Source organism: Chelonia mydas, chromosome 4 (genome assembly GCF_015237465.2).
Source record: "Chelonia mydas isolate rCheMyd1 chromosome 4, rCheMyd1.pri.v2, whole genome shotgun sequence".
NCBI classification, from domain to species: Eukaryota; Metazoa; Chordata; order Testudines; family Cheloniidae; genus Chelonia; species Chelonia mydas.
Genome location: NC_057852.1, coordinates 121586129 through 121605704, shown reverse-complemented (window position 1 = coordinate 121605704; position 19576 = coordinate 121586129). Strand labels below are relative to the sequence as shown.

The window sequence follows — 19576 nt, the reverse complement described above, 5'->3', positions numbered from 1 at the left end:
CAGCACACTATTTAACTAAATATTTCATATCAATCCATCCATTAGAGACACTGCAGGACCAGACTTACAAAGATGACAGTGATGCTGCAACTTTCAAGCAAACCCTCCCAGACCTCACCCCTGATGAGCCTTCAGAAGCACTCGGGTTCCCAACCTTCGGAAAGGAGGAGGAGGAAGAAGAAAGGTGCAGCGAAGATCTGACCAAAAGCCAGACTGAGTCACCTGCAACAGAAAATCAAGAGCTCCAGTCCCAACCTGCTGAAGAGGCAACAACACCAACAACTGAGGAGGGGACAGCAGCCGACCCAGGTAGTGACGAATCTCCAGGGAAATCCCCATCCAAAAAGAAAAAGAAGTTCCGCACTCCTTCCTTCCTGAAGAAGAACAAAAAGAAGAGTGACTCCTGAAGGCCTGATGCGCTGCAGAAACACTGTCATATTTTAAAATCTAAATTCATTAACCACTAGAATGTACCGGATTGTACTGAGTGTTTTGTCTTATGTAAAGGAATGCAACAAATCAACCAACCAACCCCTCAAGTTATAGCTTGATTGTTTAAGGTTATAACAGGAAATTAACGTGCAGAAAGGTGCTAAACCTCTGCTCTCAGCAGCAAATCACAGATTTGATCCTTAATTTGTAAACAAAATTAAATGGCTTCCATGTGGAAGACATTGAACCACTGTTTTTAATTTAAAGCCCACACTGCTTTATGTATGAACACAAGTATTTTTGACCAGACCACGTTCACAGTGCAGTATCTGCTCACTCCAGAACGTGCTCTTTTCCAATGTTGTACTCATCAGTCACAAGTGGATTCTTTTTTAAATATTGCATTTTAGAGAGGATGCTTGTTTACATTTTAGAGGGGGCACATTCTTGAACTGAGCTGTATGCTTCTGCAATCTGTGCTTACAGATCACGTTATAGTAAGGCTTTGAGACTATCCATACCTTACCCCTCCTGTCTTCTCCCTGCCACCCCCACCCCCCACAATAACAACAACAAGAAAAGCTGTCTTTCACCCATATTCTGTTTTGTGATATAGCTGGAACTTAAACTTAACCTTGTGGTGTCTGAGGACTGAACTGGTGATGGTGTTTCCTGCTGATACTGTGCATTCAGTTTTTCTAATAAATGCAGTATTGTGAAATATATGTTACAGACCCCAACCAAAATCAGAGACCATCAGAAATCACTTGCATAGCAGTTTGGTCTTTAACACACAATTGTTTTCAACCTGTATCCAGACTTTTGGGACACTTTTAATTGGTGATCTAGAGCATGGACAGTTTTGGATCGGGTCTTCAGCGCACGTTTCATTGTTTTGATAAAACTTCCCTGGGTGCAGATACGAATCTGTTGCATATAAGCCACATTTGCATCTTCACTCCCTCCCCTTATAAAAATGTAAACACATTACACTGAAGACTTAACATATGTTTTTATATTAACTCTTTTTGTTTTCACTTACTGTAGCTTGTGTTTCTTGCTTTGTGTTGCCAGCAGTAGTTAAGTCGGGAACAGAAATCCCTCCCAGAGTCCTTAGAGGTACTTTTACTACAGATTTCCATAAGCATTTAGCATGTAGCAAAGTCAGGAAAATCACTTTCACTTTTTATTTGCCATCCTCTTCTAGTTACTGTCACGATTCTCTGTCACTGAGCACACGCAGAGATCCACCTTCAATTTATCTTTTTGAAAGCCAAAACATTTTCATTTGTTGCACACGTGAACTTTCCAGAAACCTTAATGAATTCACCCCAGTTATAAACCAAGATGCTCCAAGTGTCAGTGTTCAAATGACACATTTCTATTTGTAACAGCAGAAAATGTTCAAAGATTTCTCCATGAAAGGAAAAAGTTGGCTTACATGCAATGACTATAACTAAAATGAAATTCAATAATGGATGTATTGTATAAGATTATATAAAATACCTGTTTTATAGTGAGAAAAATAGCAGACAGTAAATGCCTTGCAATTTGTGCAGTATGAAAGCATTGAGTAGTACAGTGGTCTCCAAAGTTTTTGGATCGCGCACCCCCACGGTGCTGCTGAAGAAAGGAGAGGGGAAGACTCACCGCAGGCATGCCGCCGAAGAAAGGAGGAGGAAAGACCTGCCGCAGGCGTGCAGAGCTGCTGCCGAAGAAAAAAAATGGTGGAGTGCCGTACGGTGGCGCTCCTCCTGCTGTGCACCCCCTAGGATTCTCTGGCGCACCCCTCTTTGGAGACCACTGGAGTAGTAGAACAGGTTCAGCTTTAGTGCAAAAATAAAGCCTATATTAGGCCTCAGATGCATTGAAAACTTGGACCAAATTCAAGTGGTAAAAGGAAAACAAATTTACAAGATATGACAATAGCACTGTCAGGTGAGGAGGAAAAGGTTTAGTGGCAGTAATTAACACACCAGAAATGAGACTTCTGTTTTGGAATACGTAGAGTAGGGTGGAATTAGATGCAACAGCAAATCACTGCTTCAGAGTGACACCTAAACAATAATGTCTAGTAAGGACTGCATGGCGCTAACGGCTTTGAGCTTGTATTCTAACCTTTTATGTCCTCTGTATACTAGGAAGCATACAGTACTTATCTTACTTTGCTAAATTGTGTTTTATTGCTAGGGTCATAACTACATTACTAAGCAATTGCTACATGTTTCAGTTAATAATGGAGTCCTCCCTTTTATCTTTGACCACATATGCAATGATTTTGATTCTAATTTTGTAGTTTGTTCTTTCAATTCTTTGTATTACACTATGAAATCTAGCTGTGTAAGGTATGGTTACACACTGTGGCGGGAAAACAGTCATGTATTTTTCTTTCTTTGTTGTATCATTAAGTTTTACTCACAAATAAAATTCTTCTTTAAAAGAGTAAGTTTTTTTCCGTCTGTTTTGAAAGCTGTTGTACAGTTTTAGTTTCCAGAATCTCTTAGGGAATAGTGTTCAAACCATTTTAATTGACTGGGTAAAAAAAAATTCTTGAGAAAAGTACCTAGGATTTTGTTATAGTAAACTAGTTGCTGTTAAAGTTTCAGACCAGACTGTGATGTCTAATGTTCTGGCCAGAGACTGTAACAGTAAGCAGCGGAGACAAGCATTAAAAGCGATCCGTCTCTGAACATTAATTGAGGGAACATGTAGACAGAATACAAAAAGCCTCCTTTGTGTTGCAGTTAGTGTCCTTCTGGAGGATTTGGTGTCGCTGAGAGCAACAGGAGGATCACTGGTCACTTCCAGGTTGGCATAATTCTGCCTACTTTAACAACCTACTAGATTAACCTTGTTCATTAAACTGTTGTCCTTAAAGCTAGGGTGGAATATGTGCTCAGGTGAAAAAGCTAAGAATCCTCATTTGAAGTCTCATTCATTAAACAGGGGATCACTGCTTGGTTCATTCTTTATATTAAGTTCATGCTCAGTCTATATGCAGTAGTTTGGAGGTTTGAAATCTCTGAACAAATGCCACATAGTTTGCTGAAATGCCAGGGGGAGGGCACAGCTGCTTTTCACACTTGTAAATTTACATTTTCTACTTTCTGAGTAGATTCACAAGCAACATAGTATCCTCATGTCCTTTAGAATTTGTTATTTTCCAAGGCAGGGGGAAAATGTTCTGCCTTTATCAATCACTCTTTAGGCTTTACTAGGAATACTATTTTAGTGAAAGTCACTAATTCTGTTTTTAACCAAGGCTCTAGGAATACAAAATAAAATTTTGGGACAAACAAGAAGCTGCAGAAACCTTTTTCCGGGGCTATTAAAAAAAAATGGAATAAAACCTGCATAATAGGAAATGATAAAAAAAAAAAAAAAAAAGCTCAAATTGAGACATTTAATAAAAGTGAGTCTTAAAACACTTCAAAGTAATCCAGAGAGTTCTTGTGTTTCCTATATTACATAAGAGTGTAAAACCTAGCAGAAGATTCATTTTGGTACCTAAAGTTCTGTTCCTTGAGCAGGTGCAGTATGTGTTTGGGGCGCCTCTCATATTGGTTTGGGTTCACATATTATTCATTTACCGGTTCAAGTTTTATGTCTGCAATAGCACCACTTCAGGCTATGATCTTGTCAGAAGTCAAGCTAAGCACTGTCAGGCCTTGGATGGGAGACACTTGAGAATAACTCAAGTGTGTTAGGATGTAATGTAGGTGGCACTCTTTCCTCTGAAACTGTATTGAACCAATGCCCTGCTATGGGTCAGTGTGTTTCTGAAGATCTTGAAGAAAGACTGGCCATCACTGCTTATTGTCATCAAAATTCCCTTAGAACTAACATCCCTACTCATAAGTAGCGTTATGTAACCTAAATTCTCACTTGGGTAACATTTAGCCCATCTAAATGTTCCCTTGCCTCCACTGGCCAAGCTATTCTTCACATCCCCTACTAAAAATGGTTGTGTAGTGTTAAGGAAGTAGACTAGCTGGCATTCTCCCTGGTGGCTATATTCCAAGGATCCTTCTATATGCAGTCTGAAGTGCTTCAGTTTCCTTCAGAATGAAAGATATGTGTGTTATGTTACTTACAGAGAGATCAACTGTCTACCATGTTTTTTCACTAATTTATGTGTTAAAGCCAAGCAGACTGCACAGTGATGTGCAAGACGGAGTAGAAACTACTCCACTGATAAGGAATCAGGTCCTCACTGTCCCACTCCCATGCTAAAGCAATCCCACTCTTCCCATGAGTTGTTTATGAGGGTGAGCAAAATTGGGCAAAACAAGAGCCTGATAGACCCAAATCTTTAAGGTACAAATAAGTACACCACCTCCACCCAGGCACTTGTGTGTCTCAGGTTTTTCTACTTTGATATCCTTTAGGAGTGAGCTTCTCTACTGTCAAACTTAGGGAACTGTGGACTTCTGAGTCACAGATGAGCCCAGAATACACTGTATACCACAGAAACCTTCATTGCCTACAACATTTTTAAGATCACAGTTAGTCTTACCATATGGCCTGGGCTCCCATTGGGTTTGACAAAAACTAAGGTATCTGATGGGGAAGTAGGGTTAGGAAACCATCTCTGAAGTGACTGTACTTGGACAGAGTGACCCACTAGGTCTCTTTCATCCCATCACCTGTGCAAGACAAGCAGAAGATGACAGACCTATTAGTGGATAGCTCTGGTTGCAGTGATTGAGATGGCACATGGAGAAACCGAGAAGCAAGAAGGACACACTTTCTAAACCTCTGGTTACTTTCCTAAATGGATGGGGTTGTTCTACACTTAAGTTTTTCCTTGTTTGAACAATCAAGTTAACTAACATGCAGCTGACCATAACACAGAAGCCCATGTAGACAAGGGCAAATCATGGTCAGCATTGTGCCAGTTAATCAGGTTCTTTACAATAGTGACCAATGAGTATAATTTTGCAGTGGAAACAAGCCCTAATTAAACCTTTTGGGGTTACCTAAGCAACAGGCTAAGAACTGTGAGTTAAGACAAAACAAAAAGGTCTCACTTCTCCTTTATTAATGGCCTTAGCATATTGCACGCCAACATGAAGTTGAACACAGGGAGACCCCCCCCCCCGCATTCCTGTGCAGTCAGCTAGAGCTTTATGTAGGCCAATGATTGACTAACAAAAGGACAATCTAAAAATATGCATCTTATTATGGTGCATCTTACTAACTGCAGTAGACCAGTTTGCAATGAACTGTTTGTAGTGCAAAATACAAATATTTGGTAAATGCTCAGTACTGAAAAACCTGTTACACAAAATATTAGGAGTATAAAATGTAGCTAACACACTTTTCCAATGCTATTGTATATAACAGTCAGGCCACCTGTTCATTTATGATCCCTTAGCAAAACCGTAGGAATAGAGTCAAGATTGATAGCGGGCTCTCTCAGGTCTTATGAAACTCAGGATACCAACTCCTCCCCCCACAAAAAAACCACCCATAGCTTAAGGCACTAGATACAAATTCCACTAAAGGGGGCTGTGCAAAGGGTTTGGCAAAATAATCTCAATATGACCCTCACAAAATGGGGGAGGGGTTGTATTTTCTCACCATGAACCAATTCAGGTGGCTAGGGTCTTGATCAATTTCCCCATTATGTAGCTGCCTGAAAACTTTGCTAATCCATGTTCTGTCAGAGCAGCCGAATGAGCAGCCAGTGATTAAAATGAAAAGGGCACAGGAAGGATATGTAAAAAACGTTATACTGTGCACATGAGTCTGTGAGAAATTATGGTGTTTTATATGCTGCATCTGGTTGGGAACTGTAGTTAATTTAAGCACGAAATTCTGTTGTGGAGTGAGTCTCAGCTTGCTGAATTCAACCTTTTTCTGCCCATATAGCTGGCATGATCTCACCATTTGATGTAGCAGGAATACAATTTGCTGAATGACACACACTTGCATCAGATACTTCTGATCTCAAACCTAGTCAAACTGGCTCACAGGCAGTGCTGGAGAGAATAACTTCAGCTGGGTTTCCATCTCCTTGAGAATTAGGGGGTGTGTGTAAGAAAAAACAATTTTGTGACAATGGTGTATATGCTGGTGAGTATTGCATAATGGAATTTGAGTTGGCCTTCCAGCAAATCAAAACACAGTGTTGTTCCATTTTAAATTGCTTCTTTCCAGCTGACTCTCCACCATTTTAGAAGTCCCCTGGACATGAGTAGTTCTGTAATAGCCATAATGTTGCTCCACTCTTTGGTTATTCCTCCTTTGTTTGCTGCTTCATGTAACCAAGAAGAATGAGGGGAAGCAGGAACAAAACTGCACAAACAGTGAAGCAAACCTCAGCTCCTGCCAGCCAATAAACTGCAAAAGAAATAAGATTTTAGTTCTTGGGGGGGCTATCTTCATTGTACACATTAAAAAGGTTTTTTCAAAGTGACTTCCTGTGCAGCCTTGGTACAAATTTGAGTACTTGCATGTTATAGGTCATAAGACAGGGATGGATCACTCCAACTGCCCTGTTCTGTACACACTGTCAGATGATTGGGCTAGATGTACCATTGGTCTGACCCAGTGTGGCCGTTCTTATGTAACTACGTTACACTATCTAGACAAACAATGATTTTCAAAAGGAAAGTTTTAAAATTAGGTAGATTCTTTTCACTTTCTACAGCCACAGACAATTGTTCTGCTGTTACCCAACCCACCCTCCCTTACTTTGTCTTGTTTAGATTTCACTGGAAGCCAATTAGTTAACTCAGTTCCAAACCATTTAATTCCACAGTCGGAGCTACCTCCACTCTTGCTGCACTTAGCAGGAACTTGGGGCTGGCAGACAGCCAGCAGCTGAGAGCCAGAAGGAACACATCAGCAAGAGCGTGAGAGGGGTGCAGAAAGACATCAGTTATGAAAGAAGGCAATGGGGCCCATGTGAGAGAAGCAGGATCCATACATGCAAGCTGCTGCTGTCAGCTTCTTCCTAACGAGCATCTGCTCCTAAACTCGTTTCTTCCCTTCACTATACACAGTCCGTATTTGTACCTGCATCCGAATCCCATCCTCCACCACTTGTTCCTGCTATCCCCTTCTCTCCACAACAACTGACCCTCAATTGCCACCACTTCAAGCCTTTACAATACCTATGTTTTAAGCTAAGATCAAGTAAGTATTAAATCATCTACCTTCATGGTATCAAATGGTAAATATGGATCTAGCCAGAACTGACTGATTTCCTTCTCCCTACTCTCCCACGGCCCCCGTCCCTCCCAAGGAAAAAACCTGAACATGGCAGAAGGGGGGTGAAAACTGCATGATTAGTAGCAAAGCACAGCTATACTTGCCCCAGTCCCATCTCCGCCCTTCCCTTTGGGCTTTGAAAGATGAGACACACTGTTTCTCGGAGGAAGCAAATGGAAGTACGCAATTGATACACTTAGGAAATTTGGAGCCGTACCTTTCAAATAATTAGCTTGTCTGCTACTTGCTAAGTGCTCCTGTCAACTAAGGTGCCCCACACAGGATGTTCTCTTAGTCAAGCACCAGCCTAATTACTTATAGTAAGCAATATCTGTGGCCTCACTGCTTTTCCATATCTTATTCTTTTAGCCCTCAGGAGGTCATTGAGTCCAGGCCCCTGCACTCATGGAAGGACACAGTATTAAATGTCACAAAGCCTAACGTTGAGGCTGGTAGAAAATCACAGGAACAACATGGCATTCCACAAAGCTGAGCTAGGCCCTGAGGCTCCCTGTACAATAACTGGGAAGAGACAGGCACTACAGACTATGATTCACAAGCACCAGCATGCCAGGTGGGGAGCTGCCTAAGCTAGCCAGAAGGAGATGCTGATTGGGGACATACGTTACATAAAAACTTTTCTGTGCATTTAAACACTGGATGGGCGGAATCTGTCGGAGCCAGGCTTAGACCCAAGGCGCCTCTGCCTCCTACTCTGGACCTGTTAGACCTCCCTATACATGGACACTGCAGCTGGAAGCAAAAAACCCACAGCAGCGAGTCCAAACCACAGCTTAACTGACTCTGGCTCTTGCTTGCTCAGTGGGGCTAGGAGTATCAGTGTTGACAGTCTTGCTTGGGCAGGACCCAGGGCTCTGCGACTAAGGTTACCATATCTCTGGGTTTCTTTTTGGGAACTTAAATATGGGAACCCCTACGACCCTCTCCCCTCATTGGCTTTCAGAGCCCAGGTTCCACCCCAAGTGGCTGCACTGCATAGCCCGACCCTTAGTCAGCTGAGCTTAGGGTTGCCAGGCATCTGGTTTTTCAACCGGAATGCCCAGTCGAAAATGGATCCTGGCAGCTCTGGTCAGCATAGCTGACCGAGCCATTAAAAGTCCGTTAAAAGGCTGTCTTGAGTAGCTTGATCCATGTGTGACGATTCCTGTCAAAGTCAATGGGAGACCCCCATGAGGGGGTAACTTGGCCCTTAACTTGCAACATTTAGGAATGTTCAGACATGCAATTTACTACTCAGTCATCTCGACATTCCCATTGCCATGTCCCACCTGTTTCTCCCTATGGCCCCTTCCCTGGAACTTTCTAAATGTTGCCAGGCTGAAAGAGCCAGAGAATTACATTTTATATTGCTTAGGGTGGTGCAGGAGCATGCACTGCTTACCTGCTGCTGACAAGATTGGTCCCAGAGCTCTTGCTAGGGCCCCCAGGCTCCTCAGAATTCCCATTACTGTTCCCTTCTGGCTGGCTGAGCCTGTGCAAGGAAAGTGTCACACCAATTAGTTAGTTCTTTGAATAAGACCTTTTTTTCCCCCTGCACTTGAATCCTGGTTTTTGTGCATGTCAGATTTGCTGTTTTATACCACTCACAGCCCACTCACTCCCCATCCACTGAGCACTCTGCTTCCTTAGAAGTTTTTCCTCTCCACTGAGGAGGTGACAGTAGTTGCTGAACATGACTTCTTCGTTGGGAAAATATAATTAATCGCTCTTGCTGTGAGTGCTTGTTCATCAGCTTTCACATACTGCAGCTCAGTGCCAAAACAGCATTTCATTGCACAGAGAACCTCACAGAAGCTAATACTGCTCTTCACTGTTCTCAATAGCTTCATGTTCTCCTTCTCAGAGAATGAATTTTTACATCTTCTTTGTTTTTAACAGATTTAGGTAGAGAAACTATAGGGATCAGTAAATGTAAAAGACGAGGTTTTAAAAAGAAAGGTTAATGATACATGCACATGTCAGTATGTAGATACACAGATATGAGTATAAACTGCACCAAGTCAATATAATAAGAAACAGCATTTTCTGTCTTCTTATTATCCCTAAGCAACCATTACTAATACTGGAGGCTGTAATGGAACGAAGGGGTCAGTCTTCAGTGCATGATACAGCAGCTATGGTTTCTTTGTGTATTTTGTGCAAGAGTATTATGAAACAACCAGTGCTTTGGACCCATGTTTTTCCTTGCTGATCAAACCAGCGTGAAAGAACTGGTTCCACTGCTGGCAGAGATGGTCAGTGCTTCTCTTTAGAGAGATCAGCAGCCTGCTCTCCTTAAGGAGGCTTTTGTGCAGCCTCAGTTCACGAAACCAACAATCAATTGTCCTCTTCCTGATCTTCTATTTTGGGTTAGGATTAGAGAGAAGGTGGTGGTGAGTGAACTCTGCGGGAACCTAGATGCCTCAGATATCTTTAACCCTATCAATTTGGGTACAAGCCTGAGTACGCAGAAGATACAGCAATAGTGATGTTGGTAGGTGATCTCCTTGCAATGGATGAAGATGCCAGGAGTGTTAGATCTGACACCGCTGCTCACAAAGTGTTTGCGATTTGCCTGCAGCAGAAGTGGGCAGACTTGCTCTCAGGTGACTTTGTTCCTTCCTTGCTGACTGTTTCCAGAGTTCCCAGTGTTGGGCATTTTCTCTTCCTGCTTGAGGGTGGTGTTCCATACTGTTCCATCTAGAATCCTCTCTGTGCAATGAGTCCATGAGGCCTGCAGGGTGGTATGGGCAGAGGCACATTCAGCATGCCATCTGATAGCTAGGTTTGTATCTCTATCTCACCTGACCGAACCAGTGCTGTCAAATACCTGCACCAGGGTCTGAGAGGGAACAGGGCATGGATGAGAGCTAGCTAGCTGATGTTCAAGCCTGATAAGACCAAGGCAATGTTGGCAGGTTGAAGGAAGCAACCAGAAGATATGGAGTCCTCCTTACTTGATTGTCCCACCTGTTACAAGATACTGCATTTGAGGGTACCCGGATTGTTGGGTCCCCAGCTGCAGTTAAATTGTCACAGAGCATCAGTGTCTAGAAAGGCCTTCTCCCCACCAGGAGTTTGTAACCTTGCTACTGCTATTCATGCCTTTGTCACTTCGAGTAGATGAGAGCAGCATGGCTTGTGGGGATGCATTAGCTAATGCCTTTACTTTTAATTGATAGTATTTAGCTTTTGTCAAATGCACTTAGAGCTGAGGACAGGCTTTTGGTACGTTATAAATCTAACTCGTGTAACCCCATGTCAGTTCTGAAAGTCCAGGTTCCAGCACCAAATGCATATTTCTGCAGCAGCAAATGGCTGTTAAGTGGAACTGAATTTTGTATTTGCACCGTTTCAGTTAAAGATAGCTTTGTACAGACAAGTGCTACCCCTCAAACAAGTGAAGAGCCACTTACCATAGCCTGACACCACTGCTGACAAACAAGGAACAACAATGGCAGCGGCTGGAAAAGATGGAAGAGTTGGTTAGAATAGCACTAAACAGCAGAGAGCTCAAAGCAGCAAGGATAGCTAGAAATGCAGCCACACTGGTTACTACTGCACAGAAAAATGTGGAGCCCTAGAGCATTATACCAACAATGAATCATAAGTTTTCATTCAATTTAATAATAAAAACATCCCCACAAAGCCAACCTACACAAACAACTCTTGGAGCCGTAAAGGCTGTGAGCGCTCAGCAGCTGTTTTATATTACAGTCTTTCTTCCTGAGAGCCCTAGAGGGAAGGGGCATAAAGGTCACAGTTACATTCTATTCAGCTAACTAAGCAGTTTTCCAGATATCTATCATCTTGTCAGGTGTAGTGGGAGAGGGAATCTTTCATACATCACATGCACGGTGAGATTGCCATGTGTGGAATCATGAAGAGTCCTCTGAGACACATAAGTGTATAGTACTTGTGTATAAAGTTGATAAAAGCAACCATATTGTTCTACAATGCAGTATGCAGATGCCAAGTCTAGTGAGAAAACATGCTAGCTCACAGAGCCCAAACTACACACAACAGCCAAGATCTAACAATGAGAACTGCCTTCTTACTGAAACAGACTGTTTTTCTCCCAACAAGGAAGAGCTGTAGCATACAAAATACTTCCCAGCAAGGAAAGGACAATCAGATGGCAGAAGCTAGGCATCCTCCAGTGAATCTGAATGATCTGTTAATTTTTCACATACACTTGTCTCTAGACAAGCAAGCTGGCAAACAGACTCTTCCTAAAACAGGAAACCTTTTGTTTTTAATTCAGGGATTTAAAATTTTGTACCCATTATAAAATGTATCCCTTCCACTCAAAAGAGAATATCCTGTTGTTGTAATAATGTTAACTCTTTTGGGAACATCTTATGGTGCCTGTCCAAGAAAAGATTTAAGGTGCTTAAGTCCCACTGAAGTCAAGCACGTGCTTACGTGCTTTTCCAAATAGGGACAGACCTAAACTCATGCTTAATTGCTTTCCTGAATGGAGGCCTGAATCTGCAAAAATTACTTCCTTTTAAACATATATATGTCCATGCACACACACTTCTGCACTTTTCTTCATAAATGACAGACTGAGTTGTCCCAACCTTCCCCACCTGTGGTTAGCAAGGCAGTCAACAGTATAATTTTCTGCTCTTCTAAGTCCTCCCTTGACTGTGTTGTAGCATAAATCAGAGTGTTTATATACAGCACTTCTCATTCCTGCTCCGACAGACAGTTATGCAGCTCTCCTCAGCCCAGCCTCCAAGGTGTAATAAATAATGCAGCTGTTGCAGTTCTGAACAGCAAAACTGCCTGCCTTTTACTAAGCTGGGGTATTTTTATTTAATGTACAAGTTGTCTCTAGGTCTGGGAGAGAAAAAGAATCTGAAATGCTCCTCAGTCAGCTGAGACAAGATGAGTGCTGGTGACATTTATAAACGGCACCATGACAACTTCTAGGGGTACAATTAGCATCAGAATAACCCAGAGCTGCGATTCCTTCCAGGTTTTATAAGCAAGAAAGTCAACTTTTATTACCTATTCCGTGAAGCCTGAAGTACATCTTTATTAAACAGGGTGAGGAAATCTATAAAGTTGATTTGCCATACTTAGGCTTCAATACCTATTGGGAACTTATCTGAATAGCTCACCGAAAGAATAGAGCAACAGTCCAGCGCTCAGCACCGTCGCGTTACCAGCCCATCCAATTAACATGAAAGCTGGAATCAGCAGCATTATAGCCTAAAAAAAAAAAAAAATGCAAAATGAGTGTGTCTCTATTACATCTACAGCCATATTCATCAAAAGCCTAATCCTAGGTTTCTTGGCACTGCACTGCTGCTGAGAGGGGCAATATTTAAGTTAAGGAGGCAGTTCCCATGTTACCACGTTTCCCTTTCTAGGTTGGTCTGTTGTTTTTACTCATGGGAGATTTATTTCCTTTTCAGTGTTGGGGAAGTGGAGATTGTGTCACTGAGGATGCAGAGGTAGAGAATGCCCAGGCAAGATTGGCAGAACTGGGAAAGAAGCTTGTGTAGAATAGAGCAATAGGAGCATTTTGTCCCCCTTCTCCTGGTAGTGCTGATGGATGCTAGGAGATGCTGCATCCACCCCTCATCAACTGGAGGGTTAGTCACCGTGGTGCAGGGGAAGAAGATTCTTAGAGTTCAAAGAACACCATCCACCCCAAGGTAAAAAGAAACAGGACATGATTCTCCTCTTCCTGCTGTGCAGTAGATCTTTGTTCCCATATTGTCCTCTCTCCCTTCCTATTTGAAAGCACACTATCAGAGCCGGGCTCCACCATGTGATTCACAAAGGAGGACTTTAATTTTTCTCCAACTCTCACATTTTTACAATTCAAGGATAGCTGAATTGCTGCTTTCACTCTACTAAAGAGGAACCACACCCACAATACTGACCCAGATTCACATCTGAGCTACTAGAGTTAACCATGACGGAAGGAAACACTCCCACCAGAGCCAGCAAAGTAGTATATTGAGTAAACATGGTACACGCAGGGCCAGTCAGTACTCTGTGTAGTGAAGGCAGGAGTGTTTACTGTACCTGAGTGGTCCATGCTAACTAAACAGGGTGCACTGACTGCAAACTATACATGCACCTGTGGTTGAGAATGAAGGGGCATAAAGATTAATGGGGTATGTGACAGCAGATGTACTGCAATGAGCTGAAGTCAGTCACAGTAGGTGAGACAGGGAAGGAATGGGAGGAGAAGGTGGTCAGTATAAAGGACAGAGTAGTGCAAATACAGAGCACTACCATGCAAAGACTTCTAAAATGGACTCCTTGCACTGCTGTCTTTGGTACAGCAGAGGAACCATTCACATTCTCTTGCCAGGAAACATGATGGAGTTGGTTTCACCAGCAGAAATAGCATTTAAGAAAAGCTGAGTTAAACTTAACTAGTGTGAAGTGGAGCTTGTTAATCCTTCTGCTTTGTCATGATTCTATACTATGCTGGCCTGGAAATTACATACCTTAAATTGATAGCGGCTTAATAGTCCAAGTATACAGTATGTCACTGAGCAACCATGCAAAGAAGTAATGCAAAACAGAGAGACTATCACCAGGGAAAAGCAAGGATTCTAGAAACACTGAAAAGCTGTTTGGTCTAGTTTTGCACGTTACAATGTACGAGACAGCAATTTTCCTGGTCCAAATGCTTCACAAGCATTAGGCAACATTCTCCCATCACACGCATGGAATTGCAGCTATTATCATCCCCATTCTATAGACGGGTAAAGAAAGGTAAAGAGATGTATGGGACGCTATCAACTTTAAAAAAATAACATGCCTTTGTCTGAACACTGAAGAGCACTATAATTGGAGGAGATTAGAGAAAAAGATTCTCTATTTTTCCCCACAGTGTTTAACTTATGCATTTGACAGCACTTGCTGTACAGTAAGTTTCACTGTTTCCCCATTTGCGCTTATTTTCATAGAAAGGAAAGCGCCTTTGGAAAAAAACTGATGTGATTATAAAAATCACCAATATTGGCAAGGGGACACAGGAGCAGGTGCAGTATCTGAAACTAATTAATTGTATTTTTATTGCACTAGGTGCTGTACAAACATACTTACTCTTTTTAATACTGACTAGATTTCAAAATTAATAGCATCCCTTAAAATGATTTACCCAGTGCCAGAAAGGCAGTCAGATGGGATTACAGGAGTTCTTGCCTCTTAGTCCTGTGATCGCACCACTAAACCATACCAGAAATCACTGGAAAATATACTCTTCACATCACGTAGACTTGAGCCTGTGTGTGAACTGGGCTAACTCTCAGAAGTGTCAGCAGCTATGAAGAGCTTAGATTACAGAAATTTTAAATAATATATTAGAGGGAAAGAAGCTACAGTATTGTGGGAGATGGTTCATATGTTTTAATGTTTTGTCTGCTTGAAAAATGTCACTACAGTGTTAATAGACAAAATATGCCCATTCAATTAGAAGCGTTAGGAAACGGCCTAGAGAAGTCACTTAGATGTTCTGATAAAATCAAAACAAAGCTTACTCCATCCCTCTGATTTTAATCTCCAGTACAGTTACATCCATAAAATGCCCTCTGGTTGCTTTATTAATTAAAAAGTAGCATGTCAGAGTCAAGAGGAAATGGAATAAATACAAATAGTATATGTTTGAAAGAGAAATATACCCTTTTTACGGCTTTGATTTCACATCCTGGTCTGATTCGGCGAGTGTAGCCTCCCTGGATCACAGCCATTGTCATCCCAATAAAGAAAAACATCTTGCCCTGCTGCATACTAGAAGGGATTGGAGAGAGGGGAAAGCACAAATTAGACATGGCTAACACTCACACACAAGGTCTTCTCCTTGGATCTAGATTACTATTTCCTAAATTAAAGAGATGGATATTTTAGGTGCCCACATGGCAATAAAGGGGTCTTAACATTCACACAGAATTAGGCACCACCACCACCAGTTAAAATAAAAAAATAAAGGTAGATTGGGTTGCTCAGAAATATAGAGCTCTTCACTTTACCCTGCTGCTATCTAAGGCATTCCTAGGGCAGCCCAAGGGTAGGCATTCAAGGACATTACTGACCAAAATAGCTTACTGTCTGATGGCTTTCTGGTGACCTATGTGAAACGAGTTGTTGGTTTCCAGTGTACAAGGTGTTTCACATCCTAGAAACCAACACCCCCATCAGCAGTCTCAGCAGAGAGTGGAAGGAAACTGAACAATTAACCCTGGCAGTGGCCCCTTGAGATGAGGGTAAAGGTACATTGATGGGGAATGTACTGCCGTTGCCCATGCTGTTCCTCCTCTGTAGAAAATACAGCGTCTTTAATAAACCACTTACAAATTTTAAATTAAAAAGATATAAATTTGGGCAAAATATAATTCCTGGACTGGTCTTCTCTCATCACTATTGGCTACCAAAGTATTTGAATTGTATCAACTCTTACCTACATAACTAGCTTGTCCTCCTGGCCAGTTCATTCAAGGATGTCATAACACAGTCATAATCATGGTCATAAGAGGGACATATCCAAATAGCAGATAGTTATTATATTACTGAATGAATTGCGCAGAAGAAGCAGGATTATCACAAAGGAAAAGGCTTCCAGTGACATACAAAGATCTTTAGAGACTAACAAATTTATTTGAGCATAAGCTTTCGTAAGCTACAGCATCCGATGAAGTGAGCTGTAGCTCAAGAAAGCTTATACTCAAATAAATTTGTTAGTCTCTAAGGTGCCACAAGTACTCCTTTTCTTTTTGCGGATACAGACTAACAAGGCTGCTACTCTGAAACATGTCACAAAGATCTTTATAAATCATATTATGATGAGGGAAAGACAGGAATAGAAAGAATATCCAGAAACAAAACCAACCAGAGATAAGGACTACTCACAGGAGTAAATGCTGCTAGATCTGGTCCCAAGTTGGGACTCTCTCTACAAGCCAGCAATTAAACTGCTTTCAAGAAGAGAATAACAATATGAAAGAGTATGACAGGGTTTGATTAGAGGAATTCAGCGAACCAGAAGTTGCATTACATAAGGGTTTGCACACTGTATATAATACAGAACTCTGCTGAGCAAATATAATCACATAGCTAAACCCTATATCCATTCTGCTTTATTTAAGCCTTAAGATACATGCTGACACAGAAAAGCTCTTTGGATAGCTTTACATGAATCAATACAGCCAGGCCAGTTAAGCACAAATTCACAGTATTCCATTTCTTTTGATTCCATCAGAGTATTTGCTTTCCTGATAGATGTGTCTGTATGTCAACTATTCTTCCTGGCTTATAAAGAGAAAACTTGGAGCATTAGAAATCAATTTGTAACAGAATGCAGTTTTGTAGCACGTTAACACTTGTCATTAAAAAGCACCCTTGAAAATTAGGAGAAGCCTTGAGAGGGTCTCTTGGGAAAACAATGAGCAAAGAAACACTAGACAGTACACAGCACATCTCTTCTAAGCACACTTTACCTGCTGAACTGGAATCGCTGATGGGTGAGAAAACTCAATGTGTATTCAAGACCAGAAAACAGGAAGAGATAGAGGAAATAAACTAGGCCCAGGACCTTGAGATTCTGAAGGTCTAAATAAAAAAAAAAAGAGAGAGAGAGAAGGAGACACTACACCATAAGTACCATTTTAAAAAAAGATAACAAAAGCAACATTTAGTACCACTTAAATAAAAAGGGTCCAGAACTTATTTCCGATGCCTCTGTATACTTCTGTGACTAGAGCATAAAGGTAAGTCTACACTACTGTGCTACACTGGTGCAGCTGCACTGCTGTAGCATGTCTGGTGAAGACGCACTATGCTAATAGGAGGGCGCTCCCCCGTCAGCATAATTACTCCACCTCTGCATGAGGCGGAAGCTATGTCGGCAGGAGAGCATCTCCCTCTGACATTGCACTGTGTGGACACCGCTTTAAGTCAATGTAACTTACATTGCTCAGGGGGGTGTTGTTTTCACACCCCTGAGCAACGTATACATTACATCAATTTAAGTGGTAGTGTAGACCAGCCCTTAGGAATTAAAGTGAAAAATAAAAGCAATAACTTCCAAGGAAGTGAACACTCAGTCATATCATTAAGGTTCTCTTCCTACTGGAAGGAAGCCAATGGGTAAAGACTTTCCCTCCACTACCCCCAACATTTAGCCCTCAATGTTTTCTTTCATTTAATACCTCTGTTTTATAGGACGAATATGGATGCAAATGTTGTTGGTCTATCTCTTAGGCATTAGTGGAAGTGGTCAATTATAGAATGTAGGTGGTTTGTAATTGGCCTTGAAAAAGGAGTCCTATGCTTTACAGAAGTAGATGGAGATGGTTTTATATGGTTTTATGCTACACAGTTCAGAATAAGATGTGTTTCATGTGTCTAACAGTATTCCTTTCCACCATTACAGTAGCTGGAAGGACAGATTAACTCAGTAGTATGACTGGCAAATTCCAAATACCTTTACTCAGAGAAAGTCTCAGCCAAAGCCCTGTGTCTGAAAATCCCCAAACTTTGAGAGGGGAAGTTTGAAATCAAAATTCCAAATTCTCCAATTAGAGGAAAAATGCCTTGGACATAAGCGCTGACTTCTAGTTTTTTCCTAGGGATGCTCCATCCCCACTCTGCCCTTCCTCCTGAGCCCCCGCCCTCACCCGCCTGTTCCTGCCCCTGCCACGCCCCCTCCCTGCCCCACCCCTGCTCTACCCCCTCCCTGAGGCCCCCGCCCACCACTGTCTCCCAAACTCCTCCCTGAGCTGCCAAACAGCTGTTTGGTAGTGTGGCCAAACAGCAGTGGCTGGTGGGTGCTTAGCACCCACTATTTTTTCCTGTGGGTGATCCAAAGCCAACAGAGTCTACACCTATGCCTCAGGATCTGGCATTCCTGGTTTCCAGCCTGGCACTGTGGAAACAAGGTTACCCAACTCATGGCTTGATCTGTCTCTTTAGGTCATTTAATTTGCTGTGATGTACCTACAGCTAATGCCCACGCAGAACGGAGAAGGAATGATGGAAAGGAGAGTGGCTCTAGACCCCTGACATAAAACCTCAAAGCCATCCCTTGGAGATAACAAAGCCCTGGTCAACACCCAATGCAGCTTGCAACTCCCATTTTGTAAATAGTTAACATAGGTCTGAAAGATCAAGGGGAGGGGTGGGGTTGCTTCTGAAATGGTCAAGATAAAGGGAGAAAAAGTGTATTTAGAAATCACCGCCACATGAAGGGAACACATATGGCATAACGTGAAAAAACAAGCAGCACTTACTCTGCCTCGAAGGTGAGTCCTTTCCTCTGGTGACTGCAGAGAACTGAAACAAAGCCAGCGGACTAAGCAAGTCAATCCCTGCCTGAAATCCACACATCATGGAGGATACCTAAGAAGAGAGAGGCAACTGTGGCTAGCTTGTATGAACTAGAGCAGGATGAATTAGGTTTGCACAACCGACTGCCAACAATCCTAATGTTTTGAATGCATATAAATGTGCTTCAAAACTAGCCCTTGGTAGCCAAAAGGTGGAACATTTCTAACAAAAACAAAAAATACCAAAACCTTTCACAGAAAGCAGAATGCAAGGTTTTTACCTCTAACCAGACTTGACACAGGCCACATGAGCAAATGTTCTCCATACACAGGTGCATACACAAACTCTGCAATCAGCTAATGGCATGTCTACCAGATACACACATATAAACAAAGGGTTTGTGTGCACAATTTTACCCCAAGCACCTACAGACTGATTTTGGCTATTGGTTAGCTTATACCCATATCACCCTGAAGCCAGGATATGTCAGGGGCCAAATAAAAATAACCAGCAGATAACAGCATTTCTCCGCTTTTACTTTACCTCTCTTAGTTTTGTTATTAAGAATGGACAGGACAAGTTTGCCTCTGTTCCATTCACCAATCTTCACTTCCCTGTTGTCCAGATGGGC

General features: G+C 42.0%; 2 protein-coding genes across 48 annotated transcripts in view; one reads left to right on the top strand and one right to left on the bottom strand.

Moving 5' to 3' along the window:
- Positions 1-2878, top strand: part of ADD1 (adducin 1) — a 131035-nt gene extending 128157 nt beyond the window's left edge. For 43 of the 44 annotated variants that reach the window (XM_043544753.1, XM_043544759.1, XM_043544752.1 and 40 more), the window contains one exon: positions 46-2878. In XM_043544753.1, the coding sequence (XP_043400688.1) occupies positions 46-407 (362 nt within the window). In that variant the 3' untranslated portion in view covers positions 408-2878. The remainder of the gene's footprint in view (positions 1-45) is intronic. The other variant, XM_043544746.1, reaches the window with a different exon arrangement.
- MFSD10 (major facilitator superfamily domain containing 10) overlaps positions 1711-19576 on the bottom strand; it is a 38377-nt gene continuing 20511 nt past the window's right edge. For all 4 annotated transcript variants that reach the window (XM_037898191.2, XM_043544775.1, XM_037898189.2 and 1 more), the window contains exons 7-13: positions 18909-19017; positions 17118-17229; positions 15306-15414; positions 12780-12870; positions 11067-11114; positions 9053-9142; positions 1711-6777 (exon numbers count right to left, since the gene is read on the bottom strand). In XM_037898191.2, coding sequence (XP_037754119.1) covers positions 6671-6777; positions 9053-9142; positions 11067-11114; positions 12780-12870; positions 15306-15414; positions 17118-17229; positions 18909-19017 — 666 coding nt within the window. In that variant the 3' untranslated portion in view covers positions 1711-6670. The remainder of the gene's footprint in view (positions 6778-9052; positions 9143-11066; positions 11115-12779; positions 12871-15305; positions 15415-17117; positions 17230-18908; positions 19018-19576) is intronic.